We start from the raw sequence: 27,087 nt of genomic DNA, 5'->3' as shown, positions 1-27,087 counted from the left end.
GCGCTCGGCCGCGTTCAGTACGTGCGGACGTCGGTGTACGCCGTGCTTCGCCACGTTTTTTTTTTTTAATTTCCTTTTATCGTTTGTCCTTGAGTGACAATATTTTTTTTCCTTAAGTACGCGGTTGTTTTTGGTTGTTTGACGAGATTGAAATGTAAAGCAAAATTGAAAGCATTTTCGTAATAATTAAGCGCTGAACAGAGGAACAGAGTGACCGTAGCAAGATTGATAATAAAAATTCACGGGTCCGCTTTTAACAGAAAACCAAATACTTAGTCATCTATATCAGAATCAAAACCGATAGAAAAAGAATAATTTCGCACAAATCAAAATTCCACAAAATTTATTAAACACGAGATGGCATCTGGTTACGACGACTACGATTCATCCTGGCACATGTTCCCGCCGGATTACGTTAGCAGCGCAGATGATTATGGGTAAGTTTGATGTTCACTGTTTTTTTCCTATAAGGAGAGGACTGCGTAAATCGTCGAGTTGGTTATAATTTTAAAGACTCTTTTTGTACGTGGCTTATCCGGTAGAAATACATGACTATCTTATAACAAAAACAGCTTGTGAACTAAGTAGTGGGAAACATTTGTATATTACCAAGTCAAGTGGAGATAAAATTTTTTTAAAGAAAAAGCTAAAATTTAACTAAAATAATCTGTAAATATGCAGCAATACCAAGTACTAAAACTAGACTGAATGCCTGCAGCTTTTTACACATGTTCAGATATTAAAAAACGTGCTTTTCGGTGCTTACGCGATAAACGTAATACGCTGTACTATATATTACCATAAAAAGATTCAATATATAATCTATCAGGAAATATTTATTTAGTTTAAGAAAATTCTTCGTTTAAAAGTTCCGTCTTATCGAAGTTCGATCGATTTACGATATTACAATATTCTTTTAACTTGTCAATATAGGGCAAAAACATTATTCTCGTTATAATCAAGCAAGCAAACGAAGGAAAAAAGTACAACACCCCGAATATAACGCACATCAACAATTTGTCGATGCACAACAGGTGCCGCCGCGGGCGTATCATCCCCCTTCACGCGCCCTACACTGTAACAGGACGTACCACCTCCCAGTCCTACTCTCTCGGATTCTCGCGAGGGCATAAACACTTCCGGCTTACGTGCATGTGCGACTCATGCACATCCGTTACGGCGGGCCGATAAGGGCGCGCGCATGCACTTGATGAATTACAGTGCCTGCCATTCGTGCGGCTGGATGCAAAGAGGCCCTATAATGCGTTTTGCATTTTCGCGCCGCGCGCCACGCGCCAAACGAGTACGTGCCTTTCCCCGCGGGCACATGGTGTTCAGGCTTGTCGCCGTTGTGTGCATGGCGAACGATCGCGAAATAAAGCGTTCCGATGAAAGATGTATCATTTCACGAGATCGTCGCTTTCCGTTTAGCGGGATAATTTGCCGGAAAATAAAAATTCTTCGTGCCCACAAAGGGATCCATCGAAGAGCATCGTTCCGTTGTGTACCTGCACCATCACGCGTTGGCAGGTATGTGCGCGCACGTGTGAAACGCCAAGTAGCAAGAGTGCATTGTCGAGCAATCAAAAGAGCGAGGAGTGGGGGGGGGGGGGGGGTAGTCTCGAGTTAATTAGATGGAAAATATTCCCTTTTGACGGAAGCTCGGAAAATCCGGTGAGAATCCCTCGGGGGAGAGGCGCGGGACTATTTCTCGCACTTCTCTTTTTTCCGGCGGCCTTGACGAACCGTTACGCCATTGACCTGCGAAAAACCTCTAAAGACGAAGGTGTCGAAGCTTGTGAATACGACCCGAAATGAGAGTTCGGTCACACTACCTGTCAATCAAAAGAGTTGAGCTGGACGCTTCTAAGTATTTTTTTTCTTTTATTACTGAGATCTATCGGCTAGTTCGATTTGTTCAGATTTCTATTTTGGAAACTTTGTGATGTTTCGTCCCTCGGATGGAATTGGTAATACTGTGATATTTGTCACCAACCATTGCTTTCTTTTAAAAAATATTACGATGTTTTACTTTTGTTATTGTGACTTACGTGACTCGAAAAGTTATTCATAATTTAATATAAGCGATTTTCTCGGTGCGTTCAATCGTTCCGGACACGCGGAAATTTCATAAATTAACTCGAAAGACACATCTGCAGACAAGAAAATGACACGTAAAATTCAAGTCCTTTCGAAAATTTCAATAGCCGCTGAGCAGCCAAAGAAATTCTCGTAGAATGACGTTGGTAAACAAAAGCTTCGATAGCCAAATGTCGCCAAACTGCAGATACCTTAAACGATTCTTAAAAAGCCAGCAAAAGCGGCAGCAGTTAGCTTTCGTGAGATTATAAACGTGGTCACGTTCGTTCCCCGTACCTTATACGTGCAATAAGTCCCCGAAGCTTCGACACTAGACAGCGCGGCGCTGAGTCTTTGTGCCCGAGTCTACTGGTACCGTAGTGTTATAGTTTTCCATTCATCGCGGCTAGTTCCTCTTTTCCAGGAGCTCGATCTTTTTACATTTTCTTTTTTCCGGTGAGGAATTCTTTATCCGGCCTCGATCGTGTTGAGTAATTGCGGCTTTTTCTCTCTTTCTCCATCTATGAGTCATTGAGTAAAATGGTGGGCTGGCTTTATGAACACAATGCCGGAAGCAATCGAGATTTTATTACACTACACATTGTGAAGACTCTTCCTGTTCTTTAAGTTCACACTTTCAACGTTTTTTAAAAACTGTTGACGATAAGTATCTGTAAATCTGATTTAATTGTTGAGTAGCGTAAATTTGTTGGACTTATTGTATTAAGAGTGCTTTTGAATAAAGCTTGTATGCTTACATCAAGTCGACAAAAGATTCTAAATTCGCAAAGTAAATAGTACATATAGTAATTGCTTCATTTAATGAAAATAAGCTTACATTTGACTATTAATCTAATTCAGGGAAGAAAAAAATTTTGTTCAATAAAATTCTTAAATGTTCATTATACGGGAGAAATACGTAATATAAAATGAATAAAATGACTCGCATCAAAGTATACAATAGTTCGATTTGTCGCTCAAACATCAAACTACAGTAGCACTGGCATAGAAACCCGAAAGAAAAACATTAACATAAAAAAAGTCAATTCGTCATCTCCTCCCATAGAGTAAAGTCAGTGTGCGGTATATAGGTAGACACCTCTAAAATTCATTTACTTCCGTTCAGAGGGTTTTTTTCCTTCGTTCATTTTTGGCGCGCGACGCGCTCCTTTGACGAAAAGTTCCTTTTTCGGGCATTTCGTCCATGTCGCATTCTTTTCGTCGGATGTGTGCCGTAGAGTGCAGTCGGTTTCCATCGGCATTCGACCGGATTCCATTCAATAACAAAAGTCGCCCTTCCGCTTCTTCTTCTGCCACTTCCTCACCCGGCTGGCAGCTCGGTCTCTTGTGTGTACACTTGGAGATACACTGTGCGGCTCCTCTCCAGCTCTCTTCGCAACGCTCCGATTCTTCTCTTCTCGCGCGCGAGCCTGGATTTTACAACGTTAAGTATCGGCGTTCGGCTTTACCCTCTCAAGGAGAACCTCTTGTGTAGTAGTGGCTTTTCCCTGAAATTTCCTGGAATACTTTACACAGAAATTTTTTTCATAAGTGTTCTAACACGTTTGCGGTAATTCGTAGAATATTTATTACTGAGAATTTTTTTTTTACATTGGATTTACAGGTATTATTCAAATTAAGTTCGTCTTGGGAAATATCCAAGTTGCATATTTATTCCACTTAAAAAGGCATCATTAGCCACTGCTTGGTGACAGCAGTACACGAGTTATCAATACAAGCTACCAATGATGGTACGCGCTATCGTTCTCGAGTAATTACACAATGTTCTTTTTGAAAGACGATTCTTTTCTTCTTCCATTCGCATCCTATGAAAAGCCAAAGATAGTGCATCGAATGTCGTCCAAATATAAAATGCGCCACTCGAGCTGGCCTCTTGATGCTCCAAGTGCCACTCGACTGGTATATATTTCTATGTCGAGATAGATTTTCAATTGAAGAGCGCGTGGATAGGGAATGTTATTTCGAGGATTTGACATATTCGTTTATCTAATACGCACTCGATGCCTTTTTTCTTCTGTCGATACTTACTGAGGAATCGTAGGGATTTCCGGAGATTAGGCGCTTCGATCGTTCAAGTCTGACAAAACTCGTCGGTATTTTATTTTATAAATCTCTAAATTTTTGATTTCGTATCATGGATTACAATCACATTTTTTTAATTAAAACTCGATAAGACACACTCGTTTGCACGAGCTGTAATTAAGGCCATCGTGTGTTATGTTCACACGCAATTTCGCCTTGAGTCGATTGTATCGGCAACGCGAATCGGCGATAAAGCAAGAAAGGTGCTCGTACATACTTCTCTATCTGATTCTGTATTATCGAAACAAATAACAGCCAAAATACATCGCTGAACGAGAAGAAATTCGGTTTGATTTTGGAACCATCGAGACAGATGTGTAATTTCATTTGAGAAAGTGCATTATATTTCACGAAGTATACGGAGGATTTGGGTAAGGTACCACAAAATGAAAATTTCAGCTTGAGGCAAATTTCTAATTTTATTTGAGAAAGTGCATCGTAATTTATAGAATATATGAATTACTCCAAAAACGAAGTACAGTTCGACACAGGTTAATAAATCTATTTATGAAGGCATCGTAATTCTTGAAACATTTGACAGACTTGTAACAGATGCCCTGCTGCAAAAAAACATGAAAAAACCTTGAAGTAAGCTCGTAATTCTCCTACGAAATAAGGGAAGAACTGAAAACTAGTAGTTCGCTGCATAAAGCAATACCGCTCGAGTATGTATAAGCTATATTACAGGAACGGGTACAGCTTCGAATGGATTCCAGATGTGAGAGTCAAAATTGATCCCACTTAGAGGCCTTCTCGCTCTGACAAAAACGCTGTAAATATAATAAAATCAGCGGGCAGTACAGAGTTCGCAGGTTTCGTTCGGCTTTACCGGGAGAAAACTTCTTCCAAGGCACGTAGAAGCAATAAATAAAGGAATCTCCTCCTACCGGCACTATTGCAGACACAATTCCAAGTATATTCTCTCTCTTCCTCCCTTTCTCGAAGGTGCCAAGCAGTCTGCGGCGCGGCGTCGACGTCTTTTCCTGCTCCGTTCTTTCTTGCGCGAGCGCCGCGCTCTTTTATTATCATTCGATCCTTCAAACCTTTTCTTTCAGTCGCGGTCTGTCGGCCACCTTTCTGCATCATTACGCTTTTTGAATTAATACATTTCTTTTTTTGGTTTTTCGCTTACCGCGTGTTAACTGGAAATTTATGGGATATCCTTTTCAATCCTATATTCAATTATGTAACTTTGAGTATTGTGCGGTTTTAAACCGAATATCACACTTCAGCTGAATAATAATAGGAGGATTATTACAGATTCATTAACTAAACAATTAACTAATTGTCAATGGGAAAGGAAAACCATCTCATACCGAATTAACATTTGGGAATAAATAACGTCTCTATTACAGAATTTCGCATAAAACGAGAATATCGGAGCAAATTTCTATAGAGGGTGTATAGAAAAAATATGTTGAGACGAAAGTTGTTCAAGATAGTGAGGGTAATTTACGTTTCATATCAGTGTTGACCTTGAACTTCAATTTCAAGGTCATTTGAAGCTCGATAAAATTTTGCATTTGAAGTTATTTTATTTTCGAGTAGTGAGATGGTCCGTCATTTAAAATGGAACACCCTGTATATATAATGAAGTGTAAGTTGATCGCCACCGTATTGATAAATTTATAGCTGTCTCATTTGGGAACATTCAGTTTGGGAACAGTTCCATGAAGCTAATGCTGCCAAAGAAAATTGAAAGTACCCAATGTCACTCGAATAGCAATCACTTGACGGATTGGCGTAATTTGCCGATCGATTGTGCAATTGTCACAACTTCTAGGAAAAAGTGATCAAGTGCGTAGGCGGTGCTTAGACGAGGAGGTGAGAGGGACACGAACTGCAGGTATTTATCAAGCTCACGCTGTTGGCCCGGAGGGGTGAAAAACGTGCTGACATCAATGGGACTTCACCCATTTAAACAAGGCCCACCTTTAGACAGTCTGAGAATAGGTTATGGAGTATTAACATAACAATACGAGTACCTGTTCGACTACGACAGACAAAGAAAGAGTCGATTATTATAATGAACCCCTGCAAGCTCCTCTCTAGTTTGATGACAATTTTTCTTTTCACCGATACTTACCATGAGAAACTGACTAACGCAGTGAAAACTCGACCTAAGATTTTCCAGTACGGAAGAACACCGTAGGAAATGCACAGATTTTGCTTACGAATCTGCACAGCTATGTTTTACAATTGGAAAATGCCATTTACTTTCCGTGTCAAATAAGTAAAATATGGATATCGTTAAAACAAAATTCCACAAACGCGGAAGAGCTGAAATAACATACCCAAGTTCAACGAAAAGTCGACATTGCAGGTGTGTGCTGAGAGCGTCAAGTGCATTCCCAGGCAGTTCAAACAAATACCTGGCTACTCCGAAATGGAGGTGGTCCAACCTCTTACCGGAAAACTCAAATCACCGCCCAGACGCGGTCCGACGCCGGGATGGCCAAACATTTATTGCTCCTTGACTTTACAGATGCGGCGGCACGGCTAGCACCTTCGCGCCCCTAATTACTAAACAAAAGGAACTTTCAAGAAGGTTTTGGTGAAAAATGAATTATGATCCTTAAGCACGGTTGTGCAGTGTTGGTCGAGTTTTTTTTAAATGTGACAGAGGTATTCACAAGGTTACGCATTTATTATGCGAGAAGCGTTCTTCTCAACTGACGATTATCAAGTGCTCTCCCTTAAGTGCTTTCTGTTGAGTGCGACGAGTGAAAGTTCTTGACACCTAATCCGCTCCGCAATGGAAATAACCGTGAAGATAGGAATTAAAATAAACTAACGAATACGCGTTGCGTGATCCGCTTTTGCTCGAGTAGCGACACTAGAACGGATAAGCGAGAGTGTAGGTGCAAAATAAACATTAGTCGTACGGGCTGAAAGTAACGCGTCGTGATTCAAATTTGGGATAGTTCTAAGTCCAGTCTCGTGTCCCTTCTTAAGTGTCGGCGTCGTGCGCCATATACCCTTGATTTCCACAATTCTTGCGCATGGCGTTATTTACAAGGAGACGAATTCATCTCACGATTCGCCCTAAAGGCAACATAACGAGAACAAAGAGGGACAAGAGTGCGTTAAATAATCGCACGCGACTTTTCCAGCGAAAAATCTCAAGGCTGTTTATACAGCTGCCGATGCTTCAAGCAGGTGAAAGAGGCGCGCGCGCGCGCAACGACAGCCACTTCTTCCACCTGCTTTACAACGCTGGCGCGCGCCAACGTTAGAATAACAGCTCGGATTATTGGATTAAAAACCACCGACAGCTTGGCGGGAGGCTGCTGCGATCATCGCGCTCGAATAGGTACACCCCGTGACGCGTTTGACCGTGATTTTTGACTAAGTAGGCTGCCGCTAAATATTTTGAATGCACCCGCTGCCTGCTAAAGATTCTTCTTGGCGATAAGATGTAGCACTAGATTATTGACTTTGTCCCTCCTTTGAGTTTCAGTGACCGCAAGACCTCTCGGCTAAATACACCTGTTGTACGCGCCATTTCAAGTAGATTGTAATCACGTATTTAATATTCAGCTGAATGAAATTGCGTAACCGAAGAAGTCACTGAATTACAAAGGAAATCTAATTCATAAAATAGTTTCTCGCTTATCTTTCTACGTAGTTAACAAACTAAAGGTATTTCTTGAAATAAATCAGATAATATTTTTTAACTGTTCTGGCTCAGATATTTAGCAAATATACATATGTAATCTATCCCATTCTCTTTTACGTCTATTAAATTTAAAAGCTATCTTATTAAGATATCGTCGACTAAAGTCATCAGTTGAAGAGGTTCTATGCTATATCTGAATTTGGAAACATCTGTTATGTATACAGTTCTATGTCATAACCTATACAAATCATATATATATATATATATATATATATGTATATATATACTTGCATTCGATAATCATCTGATCGAGAAACATGCCTTCTATATATCATTAATATATTAATTTTTATATTAAATAAATATCATGAATTATTAAAAGAGGTAAAGAAAGTTGAGAGCAATACCAAAGATGGATAATTTGCCCGGAATGAGTAAAATAGAGAGGTAGGATATATATGCTCACGTTACGCAGTATAAGATACGAAATCATATCATTTTGTAGTATTACCTTTATTGAATTTATTACACAACGTTGTTCACAACTTTGTTTGACTAGCACCAATGAGAATTTGTCTCAATATCACAATCAAACTCATTCAACAGATAAAAATCTCGCATCGCAACGTACTGACTCGATTATTATAATCACGTTCACTGTAAACTCGAATCATTTTCCACGCTATTACTTTCTACACACAATACGTGAGATATAAAATCTCAAAAATTTCATTATTGTGAATGCCGTGAAAAATTGTTCACTTAAATTACAAGAGATTAAATAATTATAATCGTTAAGGAGACTGAGATGCTACTTGTTTGCGCGAGGAGTAGTTTATGTACACAGATGGAACCTGACGATCGATGGTTTAATCGGTCAGGTCCGCACAAATGTTTTGTGCTCATGATTGTGGAATGCTGCGAAACCGTGATGGACTCGTAATCCTACTGGTGAAAGAACAGTCTCCAGGAAGCTAAATTTTGTAGTCGAGTGAGTCCCGGGCGAGCAAGCTTGGCTACTGCTGGCAGAGATGGTGTGAGCCCGGCGAGCGTCGAACGAAATCTCAGTGAGTCGTCGGAGAACTAGTGCATCCAGCGACAGCAGCACCGATCAGTCGACCGTCGCGTTTATTCAAATTTGACAACAGATCAGCGCACGAGTGGGCGCGCACGTGCGCGCGCTCAATTCAAAAGTACACGTTACAATTACTTTCAGATTTTAAATTATTGTTTGCTTTCTTTTTTTTATTGTTTTTATTTTACAATTATGAAGAGAGATTTTCAACAGAAAATCCAAGACGTCAACAAAAGAATTCTTATCACTCGTGGCGAATTTAAAATTCCCTAATCCCCTAAATTAATTGTAATGTTACTTACTCAAATTTTATTGATATATTGTCTATTTGAAAATAAATGAAGAAAAACTTCAGGCTGATATTATACATAACTCCGAAGGTATGTATTCATGTAACCTTAAACAACGAATCCTAAACCTAAAACTCAATTTCACAAACCCAAAAACCTATAAATCCTAACCCTATCCTATCAAGTTATTTTACATTATAAAATCATAGACTGAAAAAAGTTATTTATTTTGTAAAGATAATATAAATAATACTTTACAGTAAAAGATTCAGAGTAAACTTATGTTAATTTATTCAATCAAATATTTATTGTATTATTTGTCTTTATTGCTTTATAATAGGACTTAGGAGTCGTTCACTCCCATAATAAATTATTATGTGAAAACACTGAAACACTTCAACTTTCTTTTATCATTTCGTATTTGAACATTAATTTTTTAATATTTTTATAACTGTTCTGTAAAATTTTTCACGACAACAATACTCGGAAATTATAGTCTATTCCTTATAAAATCTAAGAATTGCAACCTTTATTATCGAATCATACATGGTTTAGTTACATTTTTTATGACAAATATTTTTCATTTTGTTTTATTGAAAAATATTGAATAGAACGGAAGATATTGGAAAAAACATGATTTCGAGGGTAACTTTTGGGGGCGGTTATTACCTCTTTAAAGTGCATATCTGCCGATAAAAAAATATGTGTCTATTATTTTTTGATGTACTACAACATATATCAGTATTATTGAAATCGGGGAGGGAGCCTTCTCTTTTTGGTAAATAAAGAGTTAATAATTCCACCAGAAATATGTAGGATATAGGCTGTGTGTGAAAATTTCTTTTACGTGTACACAACAAAATAACGAATTTTGTATTTTAAAGATTTGAAAAGTTGAAACTATAAGTCTTCCATTCGCAAAATAAAAATAACTATTTAGTTCTGTCAATGCGTGAAATATAAAAAAATGTTCAATATATCATTTTTCAAAAAGATTTATCTATTTTGCTGATAAGAGAAAATTGACTCATCGATTGCACTTACAAAAACGAAAGCAAATCAATCGAATTCTTATAACGAGGATCCAATGAACGCGATACTTCCGGATCGCGCGACGGAAAAGGCCAACAGCGCACAACGTAGCGATTATTTAATTTGAAACGGATGTGCTGGTTTTGAGGGTAAAATGTACAACGCGTCGATGAAGACGATGGGGTGGGAGGCACAAACGAAACGAGGCGTAGACAAATTGGCTTGCGTGCGTCGACGGGGAGAGCTGAACAAGTTGGCACAGCTATCGCCGCGGCGCCGAGTGTGCTCGTCCTTATCGCTCTTAAAAAAAAGAAATAGAGAGAAGAAAAGTATCATTCTGAGAGCGCGCTAATCAACTCGAAGGTATCGCATGTCAATGGCGAAGAAACTTTACGCTTGAGTTTAGTTGCGATATGGAAACTTACTTTAACTACTTGTAATAATTGATTTACGATCGATGCCGTTTCTAAGTATCATTTTAATGAAAAGTCATTTTCAAAAAGTAAACTTGAAACTAACTAAATAAGGTGCGGAAATCCTTTGTAGTGCCCTCGCGTCTAGTTTTACTTCGCTATAAGTTGACCTGGGAGTAGCTTCTCAATTGCCTTGGCTTTTTCGTTTTTTCGCAGCTCTTGTTTCGCATTTTGTGCAACGATTGAAGCATCTTTTTACGCTAAGAGCTTCTGGTCATGATAACTGCTCGTAAAACTCAATTGCTTCAGGTATAGCGCTGCAGATCCTTTTGAAGCAAGAAATATCTATGTATGTATATATGAGTTATGCGATGAGATTATCTTACAACAACTTAATTGAATTATTAGGCGAATCGACATACAAATCTGTGTTACACTTGTATTTATAAATTTACATTAATTTGTCCAAAGTACAGTTAATAATAAGAGCAATTCTTGTTTGTATATCTTAACCTCTCACTGACGAACAAAGTACTTGACAGTAAAAGTATAAACACTTTCGTCCATCCCATCAAATGCAAGAAAGAAATACTCGACATACGTCAAGTGAGAAAAAAATCTGTTCCCAAATTGAAAAAAAACTCAATGATCCCCCGTAATTCTCTCCCTCTTAGTGCGGCTCATTAACTCTCAAGATTTCCGCATCCTGACTTCAACAATTGCCCGACGATAAATCAGAGTCAAAATTGTATAAAAATCCAGCCCCTGAGAATGAGAATCTTTACCCGCCCTCTTCCGTGATGGTCTCTCTCATTCTCACACACTGTCCTCTATACGTGTGTGTCAATGAATGAGCCGGAAATCGGCTACCTGTTCTTTCGCTCTTTCGAGGGGTCGGACGGCGTAGAGAGAGGACCACACTCGCGCCTGAAAAAAGAGCCTCCTGGTCTTACGCGTTTCTCAGGTGGGAAAAGTGTGTGGAACGAGCTGCACCCTGGGATTATAAGTAGCCGGAGCTAATGGGCAACTCTTAGACTTCTTTTTTACAAGTGACACGTTCGCTTCATTTTTTTTTCTTATATGTGCACGGTCCACACGTTTAGATTGAGTCTGAATGATTTTCTCTTTTTTGGACGGGTTTCGAAGGCGACAAAATAACACTGTGTGTAGATTTTGAAATATTTTTATTTTTGACATGGAAAGTTAATATAACTTTGAATTAAAAATTAAACATTTTATCAATCAGTCAAGCTCAGTTAAGAAGCCCATAACAATATTCATAATATTTGAGCGAAACTCAAAAAAAACATATTAATTTTCCAAGCTACGCGCGTGTTTCTATTTAGTTATACATAGCCACAATTTATTTCATTAGAAAGACATAATTCATCAAGACTTATATCAGGGCCTCTAATGAAAAATTTTCATACTGAATAATGCATTGAAATCGATAATTTCAAAACCGGCGATGTAAGTTTCGTGCGCTCGTCTTTTTCGTCTTTTCTTCGCATTCATTTTAAGGCTCGAATATAGATTAAAACTTTTATTGGCGATATTGCCAATTCGAAAATTCGATATGTATTACATATTCCCTTGATGTGATATGCAATATACCCACCGATATTATTTATTGGTATAAATATGCAGTTTACGTTGAAACTCGTGATTTAGAAAACGTTATTAATAAAGTTTTAATTTTTTATAATCCAAAATTCTGCGTTAAAAAATCATCACAAAGCTTGAAAATCAGGATGAAACATGTAAATATGTTCTAAAAACATTATGGTTTCTATAACCATCCTACACGATGTAAATAACATACTTCGATAGCCGTTCGTGGTTGTAATTAGTTTATTTTCAAAAACGTTTTCTAAGATTTTACGTGACTGAATATAGCTAAAATCACTGTACAATATGTTATCGTGATTATCTATCGATCTTTTATTACCTACTTTGTTTATTCGAAGCTAAATTTTCGTATAGAATAAAGTTCAAATAATTTGTCTATCGAGGTATCAATCGTATTTTAGTTGGAAGTATGATTAAATCAATCAATTGGTATTATTTGATGCGAACTATACTAAAACACTTTTCGTACATTTAATCGTCTACAAAAATCTGCAGTAGTCTTTCATGAACGTATACAACATAAATATAGTCACATAACAGATGATCACGTGATAATCTTTCAGCCGTTCAGATTAGGAATAAACAGGCTTTACTTTATCATGTTCTTGTTTTTATAAGAGGTAGAGGATATGTAAAAAAATCTCCTAGTACATCGGTAACAATGGAGTCACGTTATTTGTCATATTCCCCATATTTAAAGTTAAAAAGTTAAGAAAGTATGCATAATACAAAAATGGAGAATATACAAGTCACTTACAAGTATATGAATTATATATTGATTGAAAACTATTCAGAAGTACATTTTACAAAGCACTACAAATGCTATTATAAAGTTGTTCATTTGTCAATAAGATTGACAAGCAAAATTTTGTACGGCAATATGGAGAAAAGCTAAGGTATGTATAGCAGACTAATAATTGCTATCTCAGCAATTATACGCGTCTAAGCGATGATATCTTAATCACTAATCACAGTAGGTTTACGTATATAGCCTTCTTTTGTTCTCGATTAGATATGGGCCTCGCGGAAAGTTTATCGCAACGCGCGGTCAGGCTCAATTGTATTTTTTATATGTTACTGAAATTGTATAATATTATCTAAACGCAGTTTATTGCGCAGTATTTTGAAATATATTCCTTTGTTCGATGAAGCAATTGCTTTAACGTTTGTTTAACTCGTGGCAATTCGCATTACATAATTTTAAAATATTCAGCTTATACATTTTTTATGAAAATGCAAGTCAAAATATGAAATATAATATCTTCATTTTGATAATGTTAGCTTATCATTTCAGATAATACTGTAATTTTATAAATAGTTGTCCAGTTTTTTTTTTATTTCCAAGATCACCGAACATATCATCTCTACGTAAAATATTAGATAAATATAGTAAACGTTGCATGTTTTACTCTCCATATTAAATAGATCAAAATTTTATGAGAGATCCCCAGAAAAATTTTGTAAGTAAATTAATAAACTTCATATTCATTGGTAATGTTGGTATGGTCCCTAGCTTCACAAAATGTCTATTCAATAAAAATAAAAATAATTACAAACATAATAAATTATATGATTATCAAAACAGTACTTAAAGTATTAGATAATTATGAAGCAAAAACATTCATTAAATACTATATGATGTATCAATATTGGTCACAGCAAGAATACAATTTTATTGTAAATATTAACAATGCCATTAAACATTACCTAATGATTACTGTAGATTGTAATAAGCCAAGAATCAAATTTACGCTAGTTATTTTATTTAAACAAACGTGGGCGGGATACATATAGCCAAGTAAGGCCCGAAACAATTTTCTAAGTCTACAACAAATCAGTAAGTTAATAAGTATACATAAGATTAGAAATCTTACAAAATTTGTAACGGACTTAGGAAAATGTAATTAGAAAACTGTTTCGAATCTTAATTTGCTATATGTAGTAAGTTAATAAGTATATAAGGTATGATATGATACAGGTTAATTATACTGTTTTACAAGAAAAAGTTTTGAAAAAATCGTGAACTCATATTTTCTAAAGCTATTCCAAGCCAATTAGGGGAAAAAACATTTTGAAAGCTGCACTTTGAAAAACTTTTTTTTTTATAACATTTCAAAAGTTTTAGGAATCTACTTATATATCAGATTAGAAATCTTACAGAATTCGTAATAGACTTAAGAAACAATTTTTCAGATCTTACTTAACTATGTGATTCTTGATATAACAACGTTACCAATGAATATATTTATGATGTCCAATTTTATTTACAATCTGTCGGTCGACAATAAGTAAATAATATTACTGCAATGCTATTTTCTGATTACAAAAACTATATTGCATGGACGTACTTCACCATTGATCTGTACCAGTACTTTTATTTTACAGAGCTAAATTATATATGGGACGATCCATGTCAACCGGATCACTGCTGTGTCCAAAATTTGATGTGACCAAAAAAATCGTGCAACGACTCATTTTAAAGCTTAGGATATCTACTTTCTGATGCTGTGTGCGCCTTTGCAAAATCCAACATGGCGGCTCCAATATGGCGGCTACAAGAGACAAACTCGTAAACAAAAAAATTTATTTTTCAATTTTTTAGTAATAAATGTTAAAAAAATTAATATTTCATATTTTTTTATGAAAATCTGGCTCATTTCCTACAAAAAAGTAACAGAAACCATTTTCGCTAAAATAAAAAATAAAAAAGTTATAATTTTTTGAAAATTTTCAAAAATAAAAAACTGCGATTTTTTTACTCAGAAGGAAATGACTTTGGAAAAAAAATTTAAGGAACAAAATTGCTTGAAATTCATCAAAACACAAGTGTGAATTTTTTCGAATTCCTTTGAGCGATTTTTTTGAATTTTTGTAAAAGATCTTGCGAAGTTTTTTAATTTTTCAAACAATCCGATAAATCCAAAAAGCAAAAAATCGCTCAAAGGAATTCGAAAAAATTCACACTTGTGTTTTGATGAATTTCAAGCAATTTTGTTCATTAAATTTTTTTTCCAAAGTCATTTCCTTCTGAGTAAAAAAATCGCAAAGTTTTTTATTTTTGAAAATTTTCAAAAAATTATAACTTTTTTATTTTTTATTTTAGCGAAAATGGTCTCTGTTACTTTTTTGTAGAAAATGAGCCAGATTGTTATAAAAAAATATGAAATATTAATTTTTTTAACATTTATTACTAAAAATTTGAAAAATAAAATTTTTTGTTTACGAGCTTGTCTCTTGTAGCCGCCATATTGGAGCCGCCATGTTGGATTTTGCAAAGGCGCACACAGCATCAGAAAGTAGATATCCTAAGCTTTAAAATGAATCGTTGCACGATTTTTTTGGTCACAGCAGTGATCCGGTTGACATGGATCGTCCCATATGTATAAATGGCGATTTCTATTTTTTAAGTCCATGAATATGAAGCTGTATTAATTTATTTAAAAAAACTTGATTAGGGATCACTCTTGAAACCTTTGTTCTTTTATAAAAAAGAGGACTTGGCAAAGTAAAGCCAGTATATTCGTGAGCTGATTAGCTGAAAGATACTCACGTGATCAGCTGTTGTGGACTATTATATATAGGTATATTTTGTGTACACTTATGAAAGATTGCCGGAGATAATTAAATGTTTGAAAAGTGCATCAATATAGCGAGCATGAATTTGATATGAATTGTTCGCTTTGATCATACTAACCTCAAAATAATAACCGACAGAGGTGCTACCGATATAAATGCATGCGGTTGCGCAGAGGCTCTATACTGCAACTGCGCAATGTGCAGTTGCTACTGCGCAACCAGACTTATGCATCTCAATAAGACCCCAGATACCTCTGCAGAAAAATTAACTGAATTTTGCTCTATGCGAAAGTTTAACTGTAAACAAAGTTAACCATGAAAGATATAAATTGGCAGATTATCACGATAAAATATTGTTCATTTTCACCGTTATTAAGTTATGTAAATTATTAGACATTTTTTTAACAGGCGCTAATTAGAACTGTGAAGATAATATACCGAAGTATGTTATTTACATTTTGAAATATATGATTATAGAAAACTATGTTTTTAGAACTTACAATACATTTGTTATCGTGTTTTTCAAACTTTTGAATGATGATTTTTTAACACAAAACGTGGGATAATAAAAACTTAAAACTTCATTGATAACATTTTGAAATCATGAATATATAACTGCATATTTATTTATCAATAAATAACATTGTCGGTCATATCTCATATCAAATCAAAGGAATATGTAATGCATATTAAATTTTCGAATATTCTATTTAGCCAATAAAAATGTGATCTATATTCGTACATTAAAATGAATGTAAAGAAAAAAAAGATCGCGTAAAGCACGCTAAACACCTCTAGTGGTAAACAAAATTTTAACCTAATTTTCATAGTAGTTGAAAACATGTATATGCGTGGCTAATGTCTTGATAAAAAGTTAAATATTCGCAACAAACTATAAGAATATAAGGCTATATAAATAAAAATCTTTGTACCAAATTATATACGTATCCGTCGAAAAGCATGGCACTTTGTTACAAAATGGCGCGCTGTCAGCAGTGAAAAACCACAGGCCTCGAAAAAGTAAAATCGGACAATAAGAGAAATGATCGAGCGAGTACGCGATTGAATGCTTCGACTGGCGAAAGCAAAAGAAACATCGAAACTCCATCCCGGACGTGCGCGTACAAAGAGAACTCGTCATAAAAGAAAGCACAAGAGAGACGAAGCTCGAGGTAAAGTGACACGGTAAAAGCGCCGCTAATGCCCTGGCGCATTAGCGCTCGTCTGCTAATAAAGTGCGCCCTGGAGGGGGTGGGGAAGTAGAAGGACTCTCGTCCGACCTCTTCTCTTTCCCCACTTTTCTACCTTCCATCCGGCAAATCGATGTAGCTCAACGATTGGACGAGCTTTTAGCATCCCTCCCTAGCTCAGTCACTAGCATCTCATTGGTCGACGTAGTAGCGAGCTTTCGACCTAAGGGGCGGAGAATATAATCGAGTACAGCCATGAGCGTCGCTTCTACGATGATTTTTCTTATGATGCCGAATGGAGGGCGGCGATCTTATGCTTTTTTCTTTAAAGGCTGTTGAGATTTTATTGCGGAGAATGATGGAGACTATAAATGCTTTTGATGAAAAATACGCGGTTGAATGAACATTTTTAGAATACTCTGCTACGAGGTGTAGAGTAGGATTAGAGTTTGACTGATGGATGGCATACTTTGTAAATGTATTGTGTTTTTCGTTTTATGATGTTATAAATGGGTAATTCTTGAACGTAGGAAGCTAATAATTATTATTTTTAATGTGAATTTCAAAGTATTTGGACCTTTATTCAGCTCTCAGAGAAAAGATATTATCGGTCTTGTTACTCGAAAAATCGGTAACTGAATAAATTTACAAGATTCTTTTTACTTTAAAAAAATTTTTAATTGCGAAGTCATTAAACAGACTGAAGAAACGTAAACTAATCAATAAGCAAATAAATTAACCTGAACGATCTTCTCAACAATGCTCTACGATGCCAGAATACTATCAAGTTCCCTCAAGAAACAAAAATCATGAATATATTGTAAATTCCTTATACATATAACCACCTAACTACAATAATTTATACCACATTACAACTGCTATTTATGTAATAACCAATATTAATTCTGCTACTTAATGTAATTAATATATGTATATATGAGTTGCTAATACCCTTACAGGGGGGATGCGACAATAAATAAATAAAAAAAAAGACAGTATACTACTGGTTATTATATATATGTCTAATAGTAACAACATTCGCTTATTGTCTCTATACGTGAGACGGATTGTAAATAAACTTGGAGTAACAATAAGATAATATATAAAATTGTAGAAACTTAAGAAAAGTGCATATTAAAGATACTTAAAATGCTTAAAAGTGTCTATCAACAATCATCACCCGGGATATAAAATTATAAAGCTCACGTTGCGCAAATAAAAACAAGAGCTCATACTTTCGGTACATCGCCCCACTGTAAACTACAGGACCGGTACGAGCGATATATGTAAGTAAAAACAAGATTAGCAGCAGTAAGAAGGGGGACCATCGACTAGGATAACAAAGTGAAAGCAAACACGCGACATCGGCCAAAGAATCTATACGCAGTACACGCAGGGCTTGGCCCTTTCACTCCTTTTTTTATCTTCAACGGTGGCGGCGCTATCAAAACAAAGTCGATCGTCGACACGTGATCCTCGTGGCTCATTTTTGAATAGAATGCGAGCAGTACACAAGTGTGTGGGTAACTGTATCGGTGCGACACGCATTTTTTTTTTAACGAGTAGATATTAAAAGCGTTCAGCAATAGTAAGGGTACATTCGAGTGATACTGTGTATCTATTCAAATTGATTTTTAGAAGCGCAACAACGGCAAGCTTCGAATGCAACATTATTTGGAAAGAATGCGCGGAGAAACGTATTCCCATAAAAAACTTCAACTCTCAAAAAAACGAATCACGCGCGCGTATCCGAGTTGAATTTAAAAAGAGGATCAAATCTATAACCTGAAAAAGATTTTCGCCGGAAAGCTCGTGATATCGGATGGACGAAAGAGAAAGTAAGAACGGAGACTACTCAAGCGTCAAGATTGCGCAACCCCTCACGCACTCTCAGGGACAAGTAGCCTAAGAGTACATGGAGGTAGACAAAAAGAGAGGCGGGTTCTGCAGGAAAGATCGACATTGGATGTTGTTGCGCCTGCGCGCATGTCCTGCGCATTCGACCGACGTTAGAGAGTGAGCATCTTTTGGTATAGTCCGGTGATGATGGAGGAGGTACTCTCCTTTGTGACGTCTGCACGACATGCATTCACGAGACTATTTGATTCGTTGAGTAGTTATTGGGAAGCTTCCATTCCTTTCTTGTCAATTACGAATACAGGTCTTGACGGTTTCAAAATCAATTTAATCGCATTTGTATCACTCAGAAAAATTTTGTATTGTTCTAAAGGTAGATTATCTTTGAGAAAGGATTATCAATTATCAGACGAAAATAATAAATTCTCTCGCGTACGTTCTCACAATCATTTTTCAACCTTAAAAGTCCTTTAAAAAACCATTAAACATAGATATATACCCTTTCCCATCAATGCTGTAAGCATTATATCGACGATACAAATGAGCGTCGCAATTTATCAAGAAAATCCCTTCGTAGGAAAAAGAATTCAGACGACAAAAATAAAAAAAAGGAAACCCTACATCATCGAATAAAATAGTTGGTCAATCGATACGTTCGTGAACGGGTAAATAAAAAATTCGAGAGGGTATCCGAGTTTCATTCTCCATTGAAATCTACTCGAAAAACTAAGTAAATACGAGAAACCGCCATTGAGAGAGAAAGAGAGACCAAACAAAGAAACAAGCCACGCACTCCGGCTCGAAGGACGAGAAGCCCTCGCAAGCACAAGAAAAAGGAGCACTAGGGCTTATCTTGGGGTCTCTTCTTTTGTAAACCAACCAACTGCTTCCCCACCAACCGCGTCACTAGTGACGCGAGGGTAGTATGAAACAGGGTAGGGGAACTTTTCGAATCCGCCCCCCGAAGTGTTGGATACACGTTACCGCCCCTTAGAAAAAAAAGAGACAGAGAAACGAAAGCGAACATGCCACTAGCTGTGAAGTGCTCGTCGAGAACGCGTCGAGTGAGAAATAGACAAGAGCATGTATTACTGACATTGCTCCGAAAAGTTTAGTGTACTTACATGGACGTACGAATGGTTGCCGTTCCTTTTTTCCTGTTTATTGTTGCTGTTTGTGCGCGAGTGCAAAGCTACAATAATATAGTCATGGCTGATAAGAACAAGTTACTACCTTGGCTTCTGCCGTATCCAGCTAGTATTTTCAACCATTTTTGGTACAGTCAGTTTGCGATTAAAACTAGGTAAATATTTATTTTTAACGTTTGCTATTTTCAAGCGCGTTACGAGTAGATGTTGTGTGACAAAGAAATGATTTATTCTTGGAATCGTTTTTCGACCAAATCTCGATAAAAACAACAAAAGTTATCACAATATCAAATCGTAATTTATACAGCGCGAATATCTTTTTTTTTCGTCGCGATGTGCGAAGCGGTTTTCTTCGCATTCTGATAATTCATTTATTATATAACGTCAGCGCTATATTTTTTAGGAAACGTATTTATTACACATTAGTCGCGATGTCACTTAACGATAACGAAACGATTGTGCCCTTATCAGCGATTGTTGATTAATATCGTTGGTTCGGACGGTTTTTTAACTGTCAAAATTATTAAACTTTTATATGTAGAGTTTGAACGTTAGTTCCAAGTGAAACTTGGAAGTAAAGAGAAATGAAATTTTAAAGACATGGTGCGGCGTGGAATCGGTGACATGAATATTTATTATTACCGCATAAAAATTGTGGAAACACAACACTGCAAAAAAATCCTCAAGTTTATTGCATTCTAAATAGAAATTAGAATACTAAACAGAATACTAAAGAGGGTGGAAACTATTAAATATATAAGTGTAACAGTTGAACAAAACTTTTTTTTTTAATTTAACGTCGCTCTATTTATGCTCCATCAGTGCTAATCAGCGACGGAGGCTTGCAATGTGTTTGAGAACAAAGTGATCAAAACTTAAAATGGAGTAATCAATAATATAGTCAACAAAATACAAATATTTAATATTTATATTTTATAAGCTTACTTAAACTAGAAGTACTAAAATATTATTAACCATGTATTATGCATATATCCATGATTTACTAAATTATGTAAGAATTGCATGGGGAATGCAAATCAAACAGTAGCAAATCTACTTCAGCAAATACAAAATAAATTATTGAATATTGTCGGTAAAAATACTTTAATTATTCCCAATTATTTACTAAGATTTGACCAGGTATTTTTATACGTAAATCACTTTTATTATTATGACGAAATAAAAAATAAATAATGAAGTCAAATAGCTAAACAAGAAATAGGAACGTACAAAAATATAAAATTTAAAAAAAACACTAATGCAAAATAGAAGTTTTATAGTATCAATAATAATTTTAGAAATACTTGTAAAGCCGTAAAGCCCACTTAACCTCACTTATTAGCCACTTCACAATGGTTGCTGTAATTCTTAATCTGCAGAAAAAGATTTTCTTAACTCTGCTACAGAACTTCCTAATTTAGTTTCATGCGGTAGTCTTTTCTCACCATCTTTTTTCAAAAATGCTGTTTATTTTACGGCTTACACGCCACAGCGCTCACGAATAATTGCCGAAAGGTAGCTTTGGAATTTTTCTTATGGTCGATTGAGTATAAGCAAAGCTTTTTCTGTAGCGTGGTGGTAATGGGTTTTGTTCACGACTGCAATCTTCGATAAATTTGACACAAAGTATGAGTTCTGAAAATTTAATTCAAAAAAACATTCCACACTAATGTTCAAACCTTTCTGAAAGAACTTATTCATTATTTATTTATTTATTTATTTATTATTAATCAGAGTACTATACGTATATTACAAAATAGCAACAAGTTAAAAAATAATATTGCAACCCAGCAGAGAAAATTGATTTCCTATTCGCTGGTCTGGAATACAAACTAAAAGCTTTATCTAATAATATAATTACTAAAACTAAAACTAAAAAAGTTATTTTGTTACGTGTCTGTACAATGGTAATTTTCACTACCACGTTAAGCAGGCGACTAAATAAATGTACTTGTTTTATATTCTTTACGAAAATCTTATCAGCATGTTTCTGACTGTCCTACAATAATCTATAGTTGCTTTCCTATCACTTGCGAATATGATTCTTTCTATGTGGTTCAGTCTTGCTGAACAAGTCCAACAGCACATGTTACTGTACGGTATGGAAACATTTCTTTATACTGTATATCTGTTGTACACTCGCAAGGAGATATGAAAACAATATCATCTACGATAACTATATCTTTGTGCTTAGGTTGAAGTTTTAGTGTCTATACTGAATTTTGAAAAGTTTTTTATGTTGTAGACCTCTATTAAAATAAAACTATTACATTATAAAAACTTTTCTTCACTTTCTTTATTTGCCACAATCTTCACAGCGATAAATCACGTTATAAAGCTATAAAGCTTTGATCTCACAAATTACCCATTACTCACGGTCTATGAAAAAAAATCTTGCCAACTCTCAACTTCTACTCCGCAGTAAAATAAAGAAAAAAAGTTAGGTAGAACAAACTTTCACACTTGGCATTCGTCGTCGTTGACGGAACACTTCGCGATAATAGGACGTTTAGCTTTGACGGGCCTCCCACCAATATTTTTTGGGACCGCCCAGGGAGCGCAGGTCAGGTGCACTGCGTGGGGTCTTAACTTCTTGGCTTAAGAAAGAGGAAGGAAGGAATGCACTCTGCTTATATTTCCGGCCAATCAAATTTACGTGGAATTCGTTTTTTCCGTTGCAGGTTACTCGAAAGCATGAAAATGCCATCAAATCGAACATCTGGCTTTCACATCAGCGACATTCTTGATCTAAACGATCCTAAGCCCAACGTCGACGATACGGATGCGGAAGTTCAAGGTACATAAGATCGTCCACCACTTTACAGCACTTTTACCTTCGGCAGATTCTTACCTCGCAAATATTTCATAATACAGCTGGCACAACGATATTACCACCAGTTCCGGACGTACCATCAACATATCAACAATTAATAGAACACACTACAGCGATGTTTCAGCAGCAAAGTCAACAGCCTGGTACTATGTTGCCTGGCCCGGGAGTTCCAGGATTTCCCGGGCTAAATAGGCTGCCAATAGCAACTACTGGACCCATCGCTGCACCGCCGACGGCCGCCGGACTATTGAGTTGGCATCAACCACCTTCACTTCCCCAAACCCTCGACGAAGTCAACGGTTTGTTTTTTTGTGCTTCTTTATTAGTTCAATTGTTTGTTTGCGGCTGTATGTGCGTGTGTGTGCGTATATGTATGTGTATGTATGTGTATGTGCGCGTGTGCGTGTTGCACTTGAGGGATATTATTCGCCGTAATCTCAAGAAAGACTCGAAAATCCACTCATACCTCGAGTGCGCAAAACGTGTCTCGTATATATGTACACGTACTCAACATATCTGCATAATATATTTACCGAAAGACGGTTCTAATCCCTTTGAATGAAGAAAAAAGCTTGGTACTCACTTCTGTCCGTTGGACATCGATAAATCAAGCTCCGCGTTGGAAGACACTGCGTGCAACCTCCCTTCTCTTTTTTGTCGCGGTGTATATTTATTTAGCACGGCTCACCCCTCCCTCTCGTCCTTCTCTTCTTAAACAGCATCTAATGGGAGCCCGATTGGACAGATGTGCGTGCAGATGCGCGGCGATTGTCACGCCCCTATATGTGTGTAACAGTTTACCGGCCATTTTTTGATCCACTTGCGAGAGAGATTACGCGATCGTTTAACGCGACAACGTCGGTTTTCGCATTTTATTTCCGTTTCGATGATTAGACTGAGCTGGTATTTTTTGGTTTGCACGGATGCGTACTTCGAATGGGTTAGCTGATGCAATTTAACAGTTGCACGCTGCTGATTATTCAAATCGCATAGGTATTATTTTTGTTGACGATTATAGTTAAATGGAATTTAGAGTTTCGTTATTTAATCTTGTTAGAGTGAATGTTCTCATGTATTGCGTATGGTGCATGTGTCTTTCTGTAAGCGGAGAGCGTAACTGCCGCGAGTTACCGCTGGGTTTACCCGTGCTTGAGACTCGTTAAGAGAAATATCCAGAGTCTCGACGTATACTTACCGCAACTCCAAAGTCTTGTAAAGAATATAATAAATCATTCTTATAGTGTATCGAACAGTATTATTATTCACTGCGACTATCCACTGACCACACTCCCATAGTTCTCGAATATAAATTTCAAATCATGTAAAGTGCAAAAAACTTATACGCACATCGCAATGATCTAAAATATATACGCTAAATAAATATATATGTCCAAATGCTACAAATTTGCTCGCATCAGAAACTCATCGATTTTCCATTTACTCAAATATGTATTCATACATTTGTTTTTATTTACAATCGCTAACGGGGATGAAATTCTCTAGAAGTCGATTGAATGCTAGCTGCTCCAACACCGAAATCTCCCATGAAACGGATACTCACATAAACACACGCGCATCCACAGCGCACAGTATATTGGCTGTACATCCCCGTTGTACCTCTTAGTTTATACACGTCAAGCGAGGAGGGTGTGCTAGCGGGCTCGCACGGGATATATTTACAGTTGGCAATTGAGGGTGTGAGCTGTTTTCCTTTCGGGAAAATGATCGAGCGTACGTAAAGCAGCACTTTGTTATAATTATTATTTTCATCTAAAAATTCTTTGCAATCGCGCTGTTTCTATTCCTCACAATTGTCTTCTTTTTACTTTACCACGGTTACACGCCGCATTGCATAATGCTCGTCACGGGGCGGGAGCGTCAGAAGGGGACTTGCGCTCTCTCTTTCTCAGCTGTGCAGCTAAACGCTTGACAATCGAAAAGAGAGAAAGTGTCGGTTGATCGATTGACCGCGCGCGCCGCGCAATTATACGCCCATCCCTGATTTTTATTAGCGGGCCGGGGAGACGCTTCTGTGCTATTCTCTCGCTTTGCCTACTTTCTTTTATATATTCTTTAATATTGGAATATTATAGTGGGTTTTAATGGAACACGAGACTAGTACGTTGTTGAGAAATGGAATTAAAATTACTAATGCAATCATTGATTTGCAATGGCGGTAGAATACACTAGTTATATTATTTATTGTTCTAACTGCAAAATCCTACCAGAGTTATTTTCATGAAAATTGTATATTAAGAAACCAATGATTTCAAACATAATAAATTACGTGGTAAATGGTATGCGATCAAAACGTAATACTATACTATCTGAAAATCGCTCAATTACTCCGCCTTTAAAAAAACGCCTATAATCGTCGACCTCCCGAACAACTCAATCAACTCGACAATCGAAAACGATTGCAGCTATTACACCCCCGAAAAAACCAACGTTAATTAGCATCCAACGCCAAGAACCAGAAATTACAAAAAAGCATCTGCGCCGCGTCATCGTACAGACGCCTGACCCCCTGCAGCACTTTCTTCGCAGCTGCATTTGAAAACAAATCGATGAGCATACTGCCGAGCAGACGATATCGATTCACGCGAAGAAAAAAAGCGAAGAAAAAAAACGAGACACGAGTACCTGTTAATGGGAAAAGTACAACGGGAACGAAGAAAAAATTAGCACTATATGTTTGCGCTGTTTTGATTTATGAAAGTTCGAGTTGGACATTGCGGGACAGAGAGATGAGCCCCTCGTGCGTGACGTGCAAGTTTTTCTTCCGATGGTCATCTATTTAGGCTTTTATGCTCGGGTGAGAATGCGGTTGTAGATGAGATTTCGAGTGAATGATGTGGTTTCGGCTTGACCAGTTGGATGTACAGTGACTTTTATTATTTACTCTGCTGGAAGGACTGACAGTCATTGGATTTTCAGTTTTCTTCCAGTGCAGACGATGTTCAAGCATTATTTCTCCTTTGATAGTCAAATTGATAAGTGAATATTTGTATGATTACAGCACTGCAACAACCAGACTCAACGAGCCCCGCGATATCGGATCTCTCGTACCCGTCGCAACGGGAAAGCAGTGTCCAAGACTCCAAAGAAGAAGATGATCTACAAGAGGAAGAGATCGATGCAGAATACGACGACGAAGAAGATGACGAAGACGACGACGGCAGAAAAAAGTCGAAAGAACTAGCCGGCGACAATAACAATGGCACGAATACGAACAAAGGGGAGAAACGTCGTCGGGAAGGGAACTCTAACGATCATGACGAAACGGAGCACAAAAAGCGCAAACGACGAGTTCTATTCACCAAAGCTCAAACCTACGAGCTGGAGCGTCGTTTCCGACAGCAGCGCTACCTGAGTGCGCCCGAACGCGAACATCTCGCCTCGATAATCCGATTGAAACCGACGCAAGTGAAAATTTGGTTCCAAAATCACAGGTACAAGACGAAACGCGCTGCCACTGAAAGAGTGGAAGCCGCTGGCACGAGACTAGACTGTTCACCACGTCGAGTTGCTGTTCCAGTTCTAGTTCGCGATGGAAAACCTTGCCAATCGAAGCTATTAGAACCAGGCTCGGCCGCTGCCGCGGCAGCTGCTGCGGCGGCTGTTTCTGCTGCGTCGACCTACTCGGGGCTCAATGGACAAATACCAATGCACTCTTATATGCAAAAACCGTACTGGTGGTGAGAGCGACGGGCGCGAGGATGAATGAATGTGTGAGAGACAGGCCAAGCCAAAGATGTTGTCAGATGTGGACGCACGTGCAAAAACAAATATAAACTTGACGAGAGACATTTCACCAGTGAACTTTTCAATTCGTGTGAGGTTGTTGAAATTCTGATTATAGCTAGAAATTATTTTCTTTGTAAAGAATAGGTTTCACATTTCTGTAGGATCCTTTCGTGAGAGACAATTTCTTCAGGAAATACTTAAGTGGACGGTTCCGTATTTTCTTGAACCGAATAAATAATTTTCAAATATAGCGATATTTATTCTAGTGACTGTATATAATTTACATTATGTATTATAACTACACAGTGAAATCGTATATCAAAAATTGCGTATTAATTTAATAAATAAGAGACGAAGATCAAAAAATAATTAAATCAACTACATCATTTATTTTTTGCATTACCCTCAACCTATTATATTTTGATATCGAGAATAACTTTTGAATTTTCTTAATATAAACTAAGTAATAGTGCATTTTAAACTGAATTTTATTTTA

At 36.9% G+C, this 27,087-nt stretch overlaps 1 protein-coding gene across 3 annotated transcripts; it reads left to right on the top strand.

Annotated features, from left to right (window-relative positions):
• The first annotated feature begins 10 nt into the window (after window positions 1–10).
• On the top strand, window positions 11–26,941 carry LOC131669400 (homeobox protein Nkx-2.2-like). Of its 3 annotated transcripts, none has more exons than XM_058944239.1 (4): window positions 11–437; window positions 22,693–22,808; window positions 22,886–23,143; window positions 25,864–26,941. In XM_058944239.1, the coding sequence occupies exons 1-4, from the start codon at window positions 358–360 to the stop codon at window positions 26,544–26,546; spliced, it is 1,137 nt and encodes a 378-aa protein (XP_058800222.1). In that variant the 5' UTR covers window positions 11–357; the 3' UTR covers window positions 26,547–26,941. The 3 variants fall into 3 exon arrangements, with proteins under 3 accessions (XP_058800222.1, XP_058800221.1, XP_058800220.1); XM_058944238.1 differs by lacking the exon at window positions 11–437 and adding an exon at window positions 19,920–20,166 and having other exon boundaries at window positions 22,958–23,143; XM_058944237.1 differs by lacking the exon at window positions 11–437 and adding an exon at window positions 19,920–20,166.
• Window positions 26,942–27,087: the final 146 nt, after the last annotated feature.

The sequence above is a fragment of the Phymastichus coffea genome, unplaced genomic scaffold (genome assembly GCF_024137745.1).
Source record: "Phymastichus coffea isolate CEN01 unplaced genomic scaffold, Cenicafe_Pcof_1.1 PCOF00092, whole genome shotgun sequence".
In the NCBI taxonomy this organism is placed as follows: Eukaryota; Metazoa; Arthropoda; class Insecta; order Hymenoptera; family Eulophidae; genus Phymastichus; species Phymastichus coffea.
The sequence above is the reverse complement of the archived record's forward strand: the minus strand, read 5'-3'. Positions and strand labels throughout refer to the sequence as shown.

Excerpts from the sequence above, each read along its gene's own strand:
- LOC131669400 (XM_058944237.1), top strand. The coding sequence starts at position 19,988 with ATGGACGTACGAATGGTTGCCGTTCCTTTTTTCCTGTTTATTGTTGCT. Across the intron at positions 20,167-22,692 it reads CAGTTTGCGATTAAAACTAG|GTTACTCGAAAGCATGAAAA; the intron begins GTAAATATTTAT and ends TTTCCGTTGCAG. Across the intron at positions 22,809-22,885 it reads TACGGATGCGGAAGTTCAAG|CTGGCACAACGATATTACCA; the intron begins GTACATAAGATC and ends TTCATAATACAG.